The sequence below is a fragment of the Scyliorhinus canicula genome, chromosome 18 (genome assembly GCF_902713615.1).
Source record: "Scyliorhinus canicula chromosome 18, sScyCan1.1, whole genome shotgun sequence".
NCBI lineage: Eukaryota > Metazoa > Chordata > Chondrichthyes > Carcharhiniformes > Scyliorhinidae > Scyliorhinus > Scyliorhinus canicula.
In genome coordinates this window covers 33,426,087-33,444,460 of record NC_052163.1, presented here as the reverse complement: position 1 = coordinate 33,444,460, position 18,374 = coordinate 33,426,087, and the positions used below count along the sequence as shown (strand labels likewise).

Below are 18,374 nucleotides of genomic sequence, written 5' to 3'. Positions count from 1 at the left end.
TGTTTCATTTATTTTATGAAGTTGATTGGAGCCTATAATGTATCCTGGCTCAGTGACAGTGCCACTACACCCCTGACCAGGCATGTTACCCCCCCAATAATAAAAAGGAAAGCATTTGTTTTTTGGAACATTGAAACATTTTAAGAGCTGGGAAGAGATACCTTAATTGTGGCAATAGAGAGTGAGCACCAGGCAAGAGGACAAGCCAATGATGTTGGCCCCATGTTTGAGGTAGCGGAGCCTTTAAATGCTAGAAGTGGAGGGCGGGATGAAGGAAATGACGATCCGCTTTAAAATACGATTCATCTCTCCATGCCATCTGTGATTTGGATCAGCCGCGGCTGTGAGGCGGTCAGCAGAGCTACTTAAAAGCGCAGTGACGGTGGGACTTAGCTCACTTTGTTGTTGTGTGTGTCCCGGAGGCTGAGAGGCGATGGACGTGGCAGTGGATGTCTATGTGGCTGTCCCGCTGCTCTTTACCGTGCTGGCCGTCCTCATCGCCTCCCTCTACATGAGGCTCAGACCCTCGGCGGCCAGTGTCGGGGAGCAGGAGGCGGAGGCTTCCAAAGTTAAGGAGAGCGGAGCCGGAGAGGAGGAGGAGGAGGTGGCGGCTGCGGCGGGCGCTGGGGGAGAAGAAGACGCCGAGGAGGCGAAGGCAGCGCCGGCTGCGGACCAGCAGACGGCCAAAGGCGGGCTGCCCGTGGAGGAGGTCGGGGCCGGAGAAGGCGACCCCCAGAAGCTGGAGAAGGCTGCAAACTCCGAGAAGGGAGCCGTGTCCCCCGGGGAGGGGGAAGGGGAGGAGAGGAGCCCTCCAGCCCCACAGCCCAAGCGGGAGCCCACTGCCCCCGAGGAGAAGCTTCACAAGGTGAGGGAGGGGGAGAATTGACTTTGTTGTGAATGGGCGGCGGAGGGGCTGCAGCTTTTAATTGTAGCTGCGCCGCAATGTATCACTTTGTTTCACTGTGTATCATTCTGTAGTCAAGGTGATGTGGAGAAGAGATAACTAAGTTATGATGCTGATGAGTTTATCTCTGCTTTGCAGGGCAGTGGTTAGGCGGTGCCCCCCCCCCCCCCCCGGGCTGCGCCACTGCTGCATTGGACAGCCGGCTGGTGCCAGAGCTCAAACTGGATCGATAGCCCTTCACTGCCGCACTGCCTCCCAGACAGGGACTGCTCTTCTCCGTCCCTCCCCAACACTGTCCTTCTCCTCCTCCTCCTCCTCCTCCTCCTCCTCCTCCTCCTCTTTCTCCCCCCCCAACACTGCCTCCCAGACAGGGACTGCTCTTCTCTCTCTTTCCCCCCCCCCCCCCCCCCCAACACTGCCTCCCAGACAGGGACTGCTCTCCCCCCCCTCCCCCCCCCCCAACACTGCCTCCCAGACAGGGACTGCTCTTCTCCCCCCCTCCCCCTCCCCCCCCCCCCCCCAACACTGCCTCCCAGACAGGGACTGCAACACCCCACTGCCCAACACTGCCTCCCAGACAGAGTCTGCCCCAACACTGCCTTCCTTCTCTCTCTTCCCCCCCCCCCCCCCCCCCCCAAAAAAAAAAACACTGTCTCCCAGACAGAAACTGTGCCTCAGGCAGAGAGTGCCCCCTGCCAAACACTGCCTCCAAGACACTCTTCTCTCTTCCCCCCCCCCCCCCCCCAACACTGCATCCCACAGCATTACCTCCCAGATAGAGACTGCCCCTCCCCAAACATTGCCTCCCAGACAGACTGCCCCTCCCCAAACACTGCCTCCCAGACACACTTTCTCTTTCTCTCTCCCCCCCCCCAAAACACTGCACCCCCCAGCATTGCCTGTCTCCCCTCCCCCCAAAACACTGCACCCCCCCCCCCCCCCCCCCAGCATTGCCTGTGTCCCCCCCCCCTGCACTGCCTAACCAGACGGGGACTGGCCTGACCCCCCCCCCCCCGCCCCGCCCTGCCTTCCCAGACGGGGGCTGGCCTGGCCCCCCGCCCCGCCCTGCCTTCCCAGACGGGGGCTGGCCTGGCCCCCCGCCCCGCCCTGCCTTCCCAGACGGGGGCTGGCCTGGCCCCCCGCCCCGCCCTGCCTTCCCAGACGGGGGCTGGCCTGGCCCCCCGCCCCGCCCTGCCGTCCCAGACGGGAGCTGGCCTGGCCCCCGCGCCCCGCCCTGCCTTCCCAGACGGGAGCTGGCCTGGCCCCCGCCCCCCGCCCTGCCTTCCCAGACGGGGGCTGGCCTGGCCCCCCGCCCCGCCCTGCCTTCCCAGACGGGAGCTGGCCTGGCCCCCGCCCTGCCTTCCCAGACGGGGGCTGGCCTGGCCCCCCGCCCCGCCCTGCCTTCCCAGACGGGGGCTGGCCTGGCCCCCCGCCCCGCCCTGCCTTCCCAGACAGGGGCTGGCCTGGCCCCCCGGCCTTCCCAGACGGGGGCTGGCCTGGCCCGTTCAAAATAATAAAAGCAAATTACTGCAGATGCAGGAATCTGAAATGAAAGAAAATGCTGCAAAATCTCAGCAGGTCTGGCAGCATCTGTAGGGAGGGAAAAGAGCTCTCATTTCGAGTCCGATGACTCTTTATCAAAGCTAACAGAGAAATTGGGAAATATTTATACTGTGGAGTGAGAATGAAAGATGCGTTATAGCCACAGAAACCAAGGGAAAAGAGTGCTGATGACAGTCCCCAGTGAGAACAAAAGGTGTGTGGCCAAAGAGCAGAGAAACGAAACATCAGAGGCTAAACTGTGACAGATGAAGATGTGGGGGAAGGGGGTGGAGAAGGGGTAATATATATACCAGTCTGCGTTTGGTCCCCTCAATATATAGAAGAGACCACATTGGGAGCAGCGAATGCAATAGACCGGTGCAAGTGAAATGATGCTTAACCTGGAATGAGTGTTTCGGGCCTGTGATAAGCATGGAAATGGTAAAGGGGCAGGTGTTAGACCTTCTGCGATTGCATGGGAAGGTGCCATGGGTGACGGGAGAGGTACTGGGTGTGGTGGAGGAGTGTGGTCACCTCTATATGAGAAACCAAACACAGACTGGGTGATCGCTTTGCTGCACACCTTTGGTCTATGCACATTTAGGACACTGACGTTATGTTGCTTGTCATTTTAACAAAAGACCCTGCTCCCATGCCCACATGTCTGTCCATGGCCTGCTGCAATGTCCCAGTTAATCTCGGCGCAAACGGGAGGAACAACATCTCAGCTTCTGGTTCCTTCCAGTCTCAACGTGGAATTCAAAAACTTCAGATTAGCTTTATCCCACCTTGATCCATTTGTTTTCATCCTATTTCATTTCGACTGTCTTTTACCATTTCTCTTTTGTCTGTCTTAATATATTTAAGACCCCCTCCATCTTATCCACTTTTTCCTTCCCCCTCCCCCCCCCCACATCTCCATCTGTCACAGTTTAGCCTCTGTTTAGTTTCTCTGCTGATTGGCGCCTCTCACCTTTTTGTTCTCTGAGGACTGCCATGAGCACTCTTTCCCCTTGGTTTCTGTGGCTATTAGCACTCTGTTTCCCTGAGTTTCTGTGGCTATGACTCTTCATTCATTCTCCCTCTGACTGTTAGCTTTGACATAGTCATTGGACTCAACGTTGGCTCTCTCCCTACAGATGCTGCCAGATCTGCTGAGATTTTACACCATTTTCTCTTTCCGACTGGACTGTTCGACCACTGCCTCCAGACAGGGACTGGACTGGCTGAGCCTCTTTCTCCCCCCCCCCCCCCCCCCCCCCATTCCCTCTCCAGGGACTGGACTGGGCCGTCCTCTCCCGCACTGCCTCCCAAACGAGGACTGGACTTGACTGGCACTGTGGCATCCCATTCAGCGTTGTCTGTCCTCTTCAATGTAATTTCCTGATTGTTTGATTTGAATTGAATCAACTGGGTTGCGAATATCTCATTTGAGTCGCTGGAGGGAGTCACCTCTGATTTGGAGGGTGTAAAGCAGGGGTGGGCAAACTACGGCCCGCGGGCCGCATGCGGCCCGCCAAAGGTATTTCTGCGGCCCACCAAGTCATTAAAAAAAAAAAAAAATGTTTTTAAAAAAATTTTTTTTTTTTTTTTTAAAATTTTTTTTTTAAAGGTTAATGGGTGGGGGGGGGGCTGTTGGGTTACTTACTGGTATAGGGTGGATACGTTGACTTGAGTAGGGTGATCATTGCTTGGCACAACGTCGAGGGCCGAAGGGCCTGTTCTGTGCTGTACTGTTCTATGTTCTATATGAGGCGCCCACAATCATAACCGGGTGAAGTAATTATTTTACTTAATATACTATGCGGCCCTTTGTGAATTGTGAATTTCTGAATGCGGCCCTTGCACGGAAAAGTTTGCCCACCCCTGGTGTAAAGGAACTAGTTTTGTTTGTTGAGTGGGCGTGCCATTTATACTAGGCAATGTGGTTTTTTATTTTTGAAAATCATTAAACTTGAAAATTTGAAATATGCTTCTATCATCTTTGGGTGAGAATAGAGTAGGGCTCAAAGTGACTCCGGGCAAACTCTGCCACCTGTGTAGATTCTTGGTGTCTGGTTGCAAGCAATAGTGCGAGTGTCTCAGTTATTGATATGCTACCTATATCTCAGGGGCTTGTTCTTTCTGAAGTGACTATTATCTACATTGGAAGATGTGATGGTTCAACGTTCTGAAATGCATGTTCCCAAGGTGACACTGCACACTTTATGTAGTGAATAGCTGACCTGAACAGATAAGATGATCCCTTGTCTGATTCTGATTTGCGCGAAACTATTTCTTCACCTGGGGGCTAGCTTTTGCAGCTTGTTCGGAGTGCTGCAGCAGTCATAAATCTGTAAAGCTTGGCTTGGGTTTCCTGATCTCAGTTTGAGTTTGCATGTGTTTTATTTATTTTAAAAATAAATTTAGAGTACCCAATTCATTTTTTTCCAATTAAGGGACCATTTAGCATGGCCAGTCCGCCTAACCTGCATATCTTTGGGTTGTGGGGGCGAAACCCACACAAACACGGGGAGAATGTGCAAACTCCACACTGACCCAGAGCCTGGATCGAACCTGGGACCTCGGTGCTGCGAGACAGCAGTGCTACCCACTGCGCCACTTTGCTGCCCTCGGCGTTTTATGGTTTCAAGTGTGACTTCCACCCCAACACTTCTAGTGGAAGGTACTGGAGGATCCCAGAGAACAATGGAAGAAGTCAATTAACAAAATTGGCAAGAATGTAAAGAACAAAATTTGAGTAATTAAAAATATTTCATACAGCATTGGGAGCATATGGCATCTCTGCTTTCACTCCTCGAGGGAGGTCAGTGAGGTGTACAATCCTACAGAAATGGAATTACTCAATATCAAATATGCCATTATCCAGGTGTTCAAAGCTGCAGTTTGTTTCCATATATTTACAATCCTGTTGTAAGAGTTGCAGGTGAGTGGGGTTGGTTGTTAGCTGCACATTACATTTTTGGATTTGTTTCAAGTGGAAAAACTCTAGATTTTGGCTAAATGCTAAACTTTGCAAAAAATGCTTGGTTTTCTGTGCTGGTTTGTTTACTGTCTTTTAGTCCTTAAACTTGCCGAACTTGGTTCAAAAATATAGCATTTTATATGAAGTAAATTGTGCCAAAGTAATTGGAAATGCTATAGTCAGTATGAAACTCTCATGTAAGTTGGATCATTGCTGAACTCGTGAGCTTTGTTTGAAGTGTTTATAAATTCTGCCTAGTCAGCACATGTTATCTGTGACATGAAGTCACTAATTTATCCAAATTTGTTTGAGGAACACCAGCACTAGATTCTGATTGAGGCTTGATTGAAGAAAAATGCTTTCAAGTCATGTACAAATGACCTTAAAATGGACTTGAGATGTACTGCAGCATTGCAATGGGAATAGTTACCAGAAATTTTACAACATGAATGAAACAAAAAAGTAAAACATTGCTTGCAACAACTGCCTTTAGTGTTTTGTGAACTGTACTTGAAGCTTGCATTCTGTTACTCCCACTACACAGTGCAAATCACAATTATTAGGGCCCCTGTTCTTGCCTCCATTCATTCTTGCTATCATTCTAGTGATTATATATTTCATATCCTACCCTTCCTCGAGACCCAGAATTGCAGCCTAGCTATGTCATAGAAAATTTGTATAACTGATTTTTAGATCTACCAGTTAACAAAACATATATAGTAACTTTAACTTTGTTCAAAGCTGCTGTCCACCAGACTCAAAACATTGGTTCCCTTATCTCTGAGCAGATGGTGTTGAACTGCTGAGATTGTCCAGCACTTTTGTTTCAAATTCTCACATCTGCAGTAATTTGTTTTTACACTTTTTTTTTGACTAGTCCTGGGTTGTATGAAATTTGCAATGCGATTGCATCATGTACTGAGTTGTTGTTGGAAGTGAATTTGTATACCCTAGGGCAAATTGCATGAATGTGAGGCATTGCCAGTGAGAGCACCTGCTGGGGAATTTTTTTCACCTCATTAAAATTCTTCCATAAATGAGTTTAAATTATGAAAATACACTTTGTATTGTAATCTTAACATGGTTGCACTTTAGTACTGTTACCTTGGTCACAATGTAAAACTTTGCTAACTATTTTATATGCATCAGCCATTGTTGCTTTTGTGGTTTCCTTCCCGAAATAAAAGATTTGTATGACCTTAAATTAAATGGCTGTTTATCATGACTGCCAGATGTCTCAAAGTGCTTGCAGATATTGAAGCGGAGTCTTTGTTGCACGATAATGTAGGAAATGTGGCCCCCAATTTGCACACGGATGTGTTGATCACTACTTTTTTTTTCTTGGAACAGTTCTGTGCCATGCCCCCTTTCAGTGGTACTATGTTGAAACGTGACTGTAAACAAGCCTTAAAATGTTTCTCCTTCAGCCTAGCTAAGAATTTCCAACCTATCCCTATCCAATGTTGTGGGCCAGGGTTTAGAGAACCCCAAAGTGTATCATGGAGTTCGCCTGACCCACAACTTTTAATAGATTGTGGTACGGGGAGCACACGGCCCACTCTACGTGTTTCATACAGCAGAAATGGAAAAGTATTTTTCTAAAGCAAAACCATTTTTATTTTATGAATTCCAGTTGACCTTTTTTAAAACAGTGAACATCGTGGCAACCATTAATTCAAATACAACCGCCAAAGAGTACAACACTAAGTAATCCTCTAAGCTTTCCTTTCAACATCCATATGACTTGAAACATCTTTTACCAGAAGCACATCAGGTTAAAGTCACTACTGTTATTAGTTGCAGACAGTCTTTAGATTACAGCGAGAGATTCATACACCTTCTGGCCGTGACTGCAGCTGTCCAGCTCTGAAAACGAAACTGAAAACACCCTGCAGCAAACAGCCTAAAATAAAAGTTTAAAAAGCTGACACAGCCCAGCTCCACCCACTCTCTGACATCACTGTAGTAGTAAACACCCATTCTTAAAGGTACTCTCACAGGACACCAGTGACCTTCTAATTTTCATGTTGTTTTGTATGACCACATAGTACTTGGGTAGTGAACTTTGCATACAAAGGGCCAGGCCATTTAAGGCTCAAATGAGCAGGAAATTCTTCACTGGGGGATTTCTCTGGCGTGTGGCTGCTTAATTATTGAGTGTTCACGATTTCTGGATACCAATTGCATCAAAGGAGATTGGGTGGGTGAGGTAAGGAATGTGGCATAATCGGCCTTTGAATGGCAGAGCAGACTCAACAGGCCAAATGGCCTTCTATTTCCTGTGCTCAGCTTGAAATGGTCCAGTTTTTCTTTCTATTTGAGGGACCTAGCTTTTACAGGTAAATAACAGGATGAGAAGATCCCAGAATGGAACAGTTTAACATGAGAAAATTGGATTACACCATACCCTTTGCTTCCCACACCCCTACATACATGTTGTTTGAAGATTAACACTGATATTAACACTGATACAAAGTGCATCTTAAAACTAGTGTCTCATTAACACACACCCTTTTAAGCACATGAAGACTGTGGTCAGACACATTCTTCCCTGAACCCAAGTGAATGTTGTGGATTTCCCCCCAGATTACAGTGAGCTTCCTTGTCTCAATGAACTCCGGTTTAGAGTTTCAAATTCTGCTTTCAATGTTGTACTTTTAAAATCCCTCTGTTCTGCTGTTTCCATCAAGGTTTAGCCTTCAGGTTTCCTTGGTGCTTAATTACGTTTAAGACTGAGTTCCAGGCTACCAGTCTCATTTTCCTTTCCAGCAGATTACTTTCTAGCCCCTCATGACATATAACAGTAATCTGTTCTGCTTCCCAGTTTCCATTAACTCCAGCCTTCTTGGAAACCTCTTCATTTCTCTAGTTTCACTAACTAGCTGGACTGCTGTTAGTGTCTGGCACCTGCTTTCTTAACCATTATTCCACAGTATGGCTTTTCTTCCAGCATGGCTGAGATGTTCCCCCTCTTGTCTTCTGAACCAATTACTTATAGGAGAGGCTGTTTCTTTCTGACTACCTGTCTGAACTGCATATGGCTAAACTAAAACTTGAAGCTTCACTACCTTTTCAAGGCCCCAGTTGATAAGTAATCACTACTGGTTTATTTGTCCTTCATACCATATCCCCCTCAAAGCACATTAGAATCACAGTTGGAATTGAAGCCAAACTCACAACCACTTTTTTTTTGTCCAGCATGAATCTAACGTAGATTTTTACCCTTCCTTCTAGGCACAGAAACATTAAATTCAATTGTACCTTATTGTATTGTGTTGCTCTGTTTACTTGCTACAGTCAATATGGTTGCCTTCCTTAATCCTAATTGTTTACTTTTAGAGTTGCCAGGTATCTCTCGATACTGCCACAAGGTTCAACCTGAATACTAATCAGAGCTAAAACACCGTTAGTTAGTTCAAAATCAATGTTACTTATTTACACACAGTAGGATCTACACATGCACAAAGTACTACAAACTAAACTATCTCTAATGCTAATGCCTATACTTAACTTCGGGTGCCCACTCAGTCAGAGGGACAATGGCTGTTGTTCGGTTCTGAGGTTGTTGGGTTCGAAGAGATACAGGAGAACAGCTAAGGTCGTCTGTCTAGTAGCGAGAGTTGACCTTGAACTTGCTTCTGGTGATGCTGGTGGACGGGGGTCTCTGCTTTGAGAGCCAAGTCCAAGAGAACTATTCTCTCGTGGGGGTTCCTTCTTATACCTGGAGGGGCTTTGCACGCTTTTAGGCGGGCCTTAAACTTGGCCCCAATTAATTGGGCCGCTTCTCGATCACCGTTATCAATCTTGACCAATAAAGAGGTGGGTGCCCTAATGGCTGGGTGTGTCTTTGGTGACCGTTGGCCTTGCTTTGTTTGTGTCTTTCTGGCGCCGGGGTGTCTGCAATAGTATCGGTTACCTGAGTGTCATTCCTTTGTTCCCGGAGATGGGCCATCAATATGCTAATTGACCCATAGTTTCAATTCCATCTGGGAGCTGTTTCCCAAATATACATTCAAGCTTCTGTGCGTGCTTGATTTCTAGCATTGTCCACAGTTCCCTATATTCTTTGCGAGCGTCCATTTTGTATTCTGGAAGTGGCCATCCCAGACGGCTACAATTGGTAAACATTTACTTCTTGTATAGGTAAACATTACATAGAAATCCCTTACAACAGAGGACCTGTCATCATGCCATGAATTTGTAAAACAATAGGACAAAGTATGCAAAATAGGTAAAATGTGTCCTACATGTTATAAACACTGGTAATGGGGTATTCCCCTATCAGATTTGGTGGTTTGGGAGATCTGGCATGGATGTGAATATATAAAAGCCAGCATGCTGGCAAAGTGTTGCCTGAAAACACCCAGCAGCCATATTTGGCATACAAACCAATTGAACACCACTGATTTAGTGTTTATGCAGTCTTGTGGCTATATGTTTCAAATGTTCCTCCTGGCAGCCTTGACTAAATTCCTACTGGGAACATGCTCACAGAACAAAGCTGCCATCAGTATTTTCAGTGTAGAAGGAAAGCTAATGGCATTTGCTGCCCCAACTCGGGGTTGGGTATGTGTTACAGTACAGAAGGAATCTTTATTTTCTAGCTGCTCAGATTTCTAGCCGCTCAGATTAAAATTGGAAGATATTACAGAATCTGCCTCAATGTGGTAGGGGGTTGTCAAAGAATCTGATTATTTGTGCAGCTGCACTTAGTCCTATTGGGTAGCTTTTGAGAACTCTTGTAGCTATACTTGCATTGAAGACACACTCTCTCTTTTCCCCCTTGAGGATTTGTTTTGTTACTTGTGGAGATGGTAATCTGTGCTGCTCAATTCAGTTACAGTAGACGCTCTGGAAGAAGGCTCTAAGTCGTCCAGAGGGTTTTATGTCAATTTGGGCACCCACTGCTGGTGTCCCAGGATGTCGCATGATAGAATCCTGCAGGTCTCACGTCGAAAATACAGGTTGACGAGCTGGAACCTTCAGCAGGTCTCGCCGATTTGCGTAGAAACAGTATTCCATCATCCGACTTCACAACGTAAAATTGTGGGGGTACTTGGTGGAGGACCATCGCCATGTTAGACCAACCCCCACTGGATGTCGCAACCTAACCCTGTCATTGATTGCTAATGAACGCAGCACTTTTGCCTGCCGGTCATAGTGCTGCTTTGGTCCCTGACATTGGTGACACATCTTGTCCAGGACTGGTGAGTGATCTGGATTGGCGAAGTGTAATGCCGGTAGCATTGTCCACGCCTCTCGATTGCAGAGCATTTGAGCCGGTGACAGCCCAGAACTCGAGAGGCGACGAACAGTATGAGAATAGGGCCAAGTAGTCAGCGGCCTTGCTGATTGGTTAATTAATAATGTGGACACCTTTCTCCACTCTGCCATTTGATTTTAAGGAAAGTGTGGACTCAATGTTACATGCTTGAAGTTACACTGTTTTGCGAATTGCAACCACTCCCAGCTGGCAAAGCAAGGACCATTGTCGGACATGACCGTCTGTGGGATGCCATGCCTAGCGGGTTTCTTTGCAGGCTTTGATAACCGATGCTGATGTGAGATCCGGGAGTTTCAGTACTTCCAGAAAGTTGGAGTAATAGTCGATGACTAGAACCTAGTGTTGACCCATGGAATGAAACAAGTCCATACCAACTTTGTCCCACGGTACCGTAGCCATCTCATGCTGCTTTAGTGGCTCCTTGCATTGTGTTGGTTGATGTTCTTGACATGTGTCACATTGAGCACCATGTTTGTTATTTATCCCAGGCCAATACACTGATTGCCATGCTCTTTTTGCACTTTTCGGCATCAAGTGCCCCTCATGAATCCTGCCGAGCATGTCCGCCCGGAGCACCAGTGGAATGACTATTCTGTCATTCTGCAGTATGATGCCATCCACCATGGACAGTTCAGTTTGGAACTGTGGGCACCGTCCTCTTCGCCAGCCATGCTGAAGGTTCATCTGCAGGTCGCATCTTCCCTTGTCGCCTGACAAATTTGCTGCAGCCTCTCATCCATTGCTGTGAGTGTCTCCCTGCACCACTGTACATGAGCTTCCACATCATTAATGGAAGCCAGAGGCGGGTTGTCAGCGTCAGTGGCTCAGGATAAGGTGTCAGCTATTATTAGATCCTTCCCAGGAGTGCAGACCAGCGTGAAATCGTACCTCTGCAACTTCATCATCGTGCATTGTAGGCGTGGCGTCATGTCATTGAGGTTGACCAGTGGCCTATGATCAGTCTCTGAGAAATGTGGGAAGACCATACACTAGTGGTGGAATTTTGTCAATATCTGTGATCCAGAGTTCTAGGATCAATCCTAGGCACTCCTTCTCTATCTGTGTATACCTGCACTCTGTGGCGGTCATCGCTTGCAAAGCGTAAGCCACTGGGACCCAGTCCGACTAGTCATTCTGTTGAAGTAGCACCGCACCAATTCCATGTTGACTGGCATCGGTGGAGTTGTTTGTGGGTTTTGCTGGGTCAAAGAATGCCAGCGTTGGAGCCACCATCAATTGGTGCTTCAGATCCTCCCATTCATCTTGGTGACGTGGGGTCCAGTCAAACTCCGTGTCCTTCCTATTTAGTTTTTTATCTTCAGTATCACTATACGTAAATGAGTTATAAATGTCTACCGCCTGCGAGTAATATTTCAATCTTGTCGGTGGCTGCATTTGGGTCCATAGCTGCCATGTATATCTGAAGCTGCTGTTTATACATTTTCCAGTTACTGTTTAAATTACCGGTAGTTTTAAGCAACGCTGGAAGTGGCGTGTGATCCATTGCTTCAGTTGGTGGTTTGGAATCAAAATGCTCAAGTCTTCCACAGTCGAGCGGCCAGCCTGTTGTTTTTGCTGATTGCTTTGGTTCTTTCTAATCCCACTCCTGACACCAGGTTTTGTTACCTGTAAAGATGGTAATCTGTGCTGCTCAACTCGGTTGCATTAGACACTCTGGAAGAAGGCTCGAAGTCGTCCAGAAGTTTGATAGATTTATTGAGCAACACAACTTAATAATTGCATGAGCTCTTACTTAAAGAACTGCACTAGTAAAAAAAAGTTACAACTTTTCTTCGCTCTGCAACTAGGCCTGACCACACTAGCAGCCCTGAGCTAAATTTCTGTTCCTGTTCTCAGTCATATCAGCCAAAGAGGGGGAGGGCTGTGTGTGTCCCACTTTTATACACTGCATTGCTGCCCCCTGGTGGCCTTTTCATTACCCATCAGCCCCTTCTGTACATACCCATGTAAGGATCACTACAGGATTAATTCTTGTACAGTGAGAAGCAGCTTGGGAAGCTTCACTCCTTGATTTTAGCCCTCCAAATACACAACAGGCATGTCCTTCAAGGCAAAGACCAACGGTTCTGCTGCAAGTGGAACTGGGTACTGCAGAAGTGAGTTGTGGGTTTTCTGTCCCTCGTGTGCTTCCTTCTGAGAGGGGTACCATTTATTTAATGCACCAGGTGCAGAGACCCTGGGCTACCTTCTCCAGGCCATTCACTTGATATTGAAACTGCAAACTTGAAGACATGCATATCCTTTTTTATTGTCCTACTGCTTTTATCTGCTGATGTGGAGATGCCAGTGCTGAACTGGGGTGGGCACAGTAAGAAGTCTTACAACATCAGTTTAAAAGTCCAACAGATTTGTTTCTAATTGCTAGCTTTCGGAGCACTGCTCCTTCCATGGGTGCCCCCCACACCCAGAAACGGCACCCTTTCATTCAATTCAAAATTTACACCTCATTTTACCTGAGGAAGGAGCTGTGCTCCAAATGCTAGCGATTTGAAACAGACCTGTTGGACATAACGTGGTGTTGTAAGACTCCTTACTTTGTCTGCTGAGGTGTGCATTGCAGTAACTACCTCTTCACAACGTGTCAGGCATTCTGGCTACATGACCAGTCCAACTCAGTTGTACCTGTTTCTATGTGCTGTAGATGCCTCTGAGCACCTTGGGTGCCTGAAATTTGGTTCAGATGCTTCCAAAGGCAGCTGAAGTCAAAAGTAGTTGAGCTTCTTGGCATAATGCTAGTACACAGTCCACTGGTTGCATGGTGAAGCAGAGGGGCCTGGGCTATTGCTCTGCAGTCTTTCAGTTTGTTAGGCAGAAAGTCATCTTCATTCCCAGCCATTTGCAATCTGAAGGCTACACTACTTGGATGTGTTTTGTCATTAATAGACAACATGAACGTGTTGCTGGGATACAAGGTAAATGAACTTGCCACTGCTGACCAATTCTGGTCATAGACTGAAACTTTGGATTGGAGGTAGGACTTTCCCGGACAGGCTCTTGCAGCTCTCGGCCAGTAGCTAATCATCGGCAAACAGGAAATCAGTATGTCCTTGGTCTTTCCTGGAGTGGTCTCCAATTGAGGGACTACCCATCCATACAATACCTGATTCTGAGGGTCACCATCTCAGTAGAATCTGTACAGAACAGAAATGAGGTCAGAAGGCAATTTGTCCAGGAGTCTGCACTGATCCTCAGAGAACACTTGCCCTACCCCTATCCCAATAACCAGTGCATTAATCATGGTCAATCCACATAACCTGTACCTATCTGGACTGAGGAAACTGCAGCACCTGGAGAAAAGCAAAACTCTGTTAACAATGGTTGGTGTAACCCATGCCTAATTAGTTAGTGACTGGGAATGGGTCGAAGGACTCTTTCATCATCCAGGGGAGAAACACTAATAGATCTTTGGAAGTCATTGTAGTAAAGCTAGCAGACTTTCTGAATTACAATCTCTAGGTAGACTCGTAGGCCTTGACCAGGTCAAAGTGTCCTGTGTTTTGTTCTGGTCATGTTGCAATTGGAGATGGAAAACTGGTGATTGAGCTCCTAATCTGCACGCTGCTTCTGTACACCTTCGGGATCATTATTACAACTATCAACCCTTTCACTAAACTTTGTGCTGAAGTCATGCAGAAAGCTTGTCTGGCTTTTGCAGTAGCCACTAATTGGGAGCAGACTTGCTTTATCATGGTTGGAGCATTAATTTGCTCGTTAACATCCTTGTGGAAAGCTAGTCAACTAGCTGACCAGATGGTTTACAGGTTTGTGATGACCATCTTTTCCACACACTTCCAAAGAATGTGTAACCAGCTGACCCTCTGGTGACTTAGTCTGCTGCGACATGTGCCTACTTAGCTTGCCACCATGAGTTCTCTCCTCCATGAGTTCTCTGCTCTGTCATCTGTGGCCTTGCTCATGAGGGTGTGCACATTCAATTTGCCAATGGTGACCAATATCACGTTTTTACTTTTGACCCTCTTGATGAGATCTCTGCTAGCCAGGGAGGTGAAGCAGGCAATGTTTAGGGCTCCATTGCTTGCTCCCTCACTCTGTCGTTATGAAAAGGGCTGCTGTCTGGTTGCTGAGTTCCACTTCCTTCGAGTGGGGAAAGTTCAGCTGCCTGTGCAACTGCAAGTGATGTCACAGCATGTCACTCACCTCACCTGTTGTCCCAGGCCTTGACAAATGATGTATGATTTTGTTAATCGCATGGGAGAATTGCACAGCCTTGCTCTCCCTGACCTACTTTAATCCAGTGGTATGATGAGTCTAGACAGCTGGTGATAGCTGCTACAGTGGATGATCAGGCTGTGTCTTGTTGGGCTTCGTAGAAGTACCTTCAAAACTATAGGGCCAGTGATTTGTCTCCAATGAAACATGTTTCCTTAAATAAGGGGACCAAACTATTCACCATACTCCAGATATGGTCTCACCAGTACCTTGTACAGTTCCAGCAATTTCCCTACTCTTGAGCTCCCAAGGGCCAACCTTCCTGATTATCTGCTGCACCCATGTGCTAGCTTTCAATGTTTCATCCGTATGTACCTCAAGTCCCTTGTGTTGCAGGTTTTTCTCCATTTACTTTAATACTGTTCTCCCATCCAAAATTAACAACTTCATGTTTTCCCATATCATACTCCATTTGCCAACTTTTTTTGTCCATTCAGTAGCTCTTTGCAAACTGTTTGTATTCCTCCACAACTTGTCTTTCACCTATTTTTGTTGTTTGCAAATTTGGCTACAGTACATTTGCTTCCTCCCCCCCTCCAGTCATAATTGTCAATGTTGTGCTCTCAGCACTGACCCCTGTGGAACCCCACTGCTTAACAGATGGCCAACTAGAAAAAGAACCCCTTCTCACTCGCTGTTTCCAGTCTGAATTCTCTATCCGTGCCAACATTCAACCTCCCATCACCATACGCTCTTAATTATGACTTTGTGCATTACCTTGTCGAGTGTCTCCTGCAAGTCCAAAAAGGCCTCTACTGGTTCCCCTCTATCCACTCTGGTTGAGACTTCCTCACTCCTAATAAATTAGTCAGACAATAATACTTTTTTCATGCTGACTCTGCTTGATTTGATTTTTTCTTCCCAAATGTGCTGCTATTAATAACCAAACATTTTTCCTAGATGCTGAGCTAAATAGCCTATCATTGCCCAATGTTTGCTTCCCTCCCAATTTGAATAGGGATGTCACATGGCAGTTTCAAAATCCTTCAGTACTTATCCAAAATCCAGGGATTTTTGTAAAATTATAACCAATGCATCCACTCTCTCTAGCTATTTTAGGACCTAGGTTACAGGCCCAGGGGACTGATTTAGCCCCATTAGCTTGTTGAGTGCAATTCTTGCCATTTCCTCCTTCCCCATTATCTCCCCAGATTTTTCTAAGGAGCCAATGTTCACTTTGACCTCTACTTAAATAAGCTCTTAAGTTATATTCCTTGCCAGTTTGCCCTCTTGGCCTATTTCTTCATCGTTTTAGTCCTCCTTTTGGATTCTGAAATTATCCCAGTCTTCCTTACGCTTTTTCTTTCTTGGCTCAATACTACTTAGTTGGTTTACCCCCTCAATCTTTTTTTCCCCCCCCCTGCTAGGATATATTTTTGCTGAGTCATAAATTACTTCACTAAATGTCTGTCACTACTTATGTACTGCCCTTCTCTATCTGCCCAATCTACTTCAGCTACCCTATCCTCCTTTTATTAAGTTGGGATGTTTCTCACACAACTGAATATTATCATGTTATGATCACTTCCTGGTGGACTTTTACTCTGAAGTCAGTTGATTAATTGATATTATGACCATGTACCAAAGATGTACAGTGAAAAGTTTTATTAAGTCTGCCTCATTACCGGATTCAAGATTAGCTCCATGACATAATAACATGGGAAGCTACACTTAATGCACTCTAATTTGTTGCAGCTATCTTTCCAACTCATTAACCCAGTCAACATGAAAATTAAAGTCACCCATAATTAGTGCTTTTTTTTTTTTACATGCTCCTATTATCTGTTTATACTCTGTACTACTGCCAATATTGTCTTTTTCTTGCTGTTTTTCACCTTCATCCAAATGGATTCTACATCGGAGTCCAAATTTTGTCTCCTGTCCTCAACGAATCTTGATATTAACAGTGCTATCCCACCTCTTCTCCTGTCTTTCCATAAAAGGCCAAATATCCCTGAATGTTAGTTCCCAGCTTTGATCATCTTCTTGTAACCATTAATGGATACACAATTCTATCCATTTACTCTATTTGCACTGTCAGTTTGTCTACCTTATTCTGAATGCTTTTGTGCATTTAAGATACAAAGCCTTGGGTTTGCCATTTCAATCCTACCTTTTCATTGTACTATGGCCCTATTTGCCTCTTGCACTTATGTTCAGATGGTGTAATCCCCAAGTTCCTTTGGGTAAGATATCAGGCCCAAAACAAAATGAGCCACTCTTTGTGCAGTGAACCTAACTGAGATGTGCTGCATTTCCTTTGCACCCTTCTACAGTATTTGAAGGCTAAAGTAGAAAGAGCTGGGTTTCTGCAATGAAACTCCGATTGTAGGTGCCACTTATAATCAACACCAGTGAGTTTGTACAATATTTTTCTGAAGGGAAGATATCTATTTTAAGCAGCCGAATATGTCCACTTAACTTCACAACAATTTAGACTCTGGCTTTCAGCCGCGAGTGATGCATTAAATGTTGAAGTGCAAGCAGAGTATCACGTGTACTAATGATAAAACTATGGAGTAATCTTCCTATTGGCAACCGCTGTAAAATTGCCATTCTACTCTTGCTTTAATTGCCCCAGAGCTCCATTTCTTGCTCTGTCTTCTGAGCCAGGCCTCATCAAATACAGAGCAAAGCTATTGAGTCCTTTCTTGTAGTGCAGGAGTGTCTGGGGCAGCCACACACTACGGCACTAGCTGCCATATACTGTCCGTTGGGAGTTCAGAGCTCCCAAAGCCACATTGAGAAGCTGTGCAGAGAAGGGGGGGGGGGGGGGGGGGGGGGAGGAGAGGGAAAGAGATGTTGGGCAGGGTGTTCAGTTACCCAGCAGTTGGAACTAGTTTTAATCCTTCTCTTGGAATACATAGAATCCCTGCAGTTCAGAAGGATGCCATTCTGCTCCTAGTCTGCATCAACACTCCAAAAGAATGCATTACCTCAACCCTCTGACATGCATTGATCATGGCCAACCACCTAACCTGCACATTGTTGTCACTGAAAATCAAAGCACCCGGAGGAAATGCTGAGGAAGTGGAGACTCCACAGTCACCCAAGGCTGGAATTGAACCTGGGTCTCTGGTGCTGTGAGGCAGTGGTGCTTTCCACTGTGTTACCCATTTTGCCAGGTAACCATTCCGAGTGAGTCAGAATCATCCAAAATGTCTGACACTCGACTGCCACAGCCACAGGGGAGTTGCTTATCACAAGTTCAGACTTTCTAGTGTGTGGGTGAGTGCCCCCTCGGTGCTCATTCAGAGGGGCGAGGATGATGTACTTCCTGGAGATTGGAAGTTCTGGGTCTAATTATTTACCTTAAGATTATCAATTAGAAAATGTATCAAGGGCTTGATTCATCAAGTCCAGTCCCCCATGTATGAACTTTAAAAAAAAAAAAAAAAAAATTATTTCCTAAAATGCTGAACTGTATA

At 46.2% G+C, this 18,374-nt stretch overlaps 1 protein-coding gene across 7 annotated transcripts in view; it reads left to right on the top strand.

Moving 5' to 3' along the window:
- The first annotated feature begins 282 nt into the window (after positions 1–282).
- LOC119952971 (matrix-remodeling-associated protein 7-like) overlaps positions 283–18,374 on the top strand; it is a 116,749-nt gene continuing 98,657 nt past the window's right edge. Inside the window, exon 1 of one of the 7 annotated variants that reach the window (XM_038776627.1) lies at positions 283–865. In XM_038776627.1, the coding sequence (XP_038632555.1) occupies positions 434–865 (432 nt within the window). In that variant the 5' untranslated portion in view covers positions 283–433. The remainder of the gene's footprint in view (positions 866–18,374) is intronic. The other 6 variants (XM_038776630.1, XM_038776629.1, XM_038776632.1 and 3 more) reach the window with 6 other exon arrangements.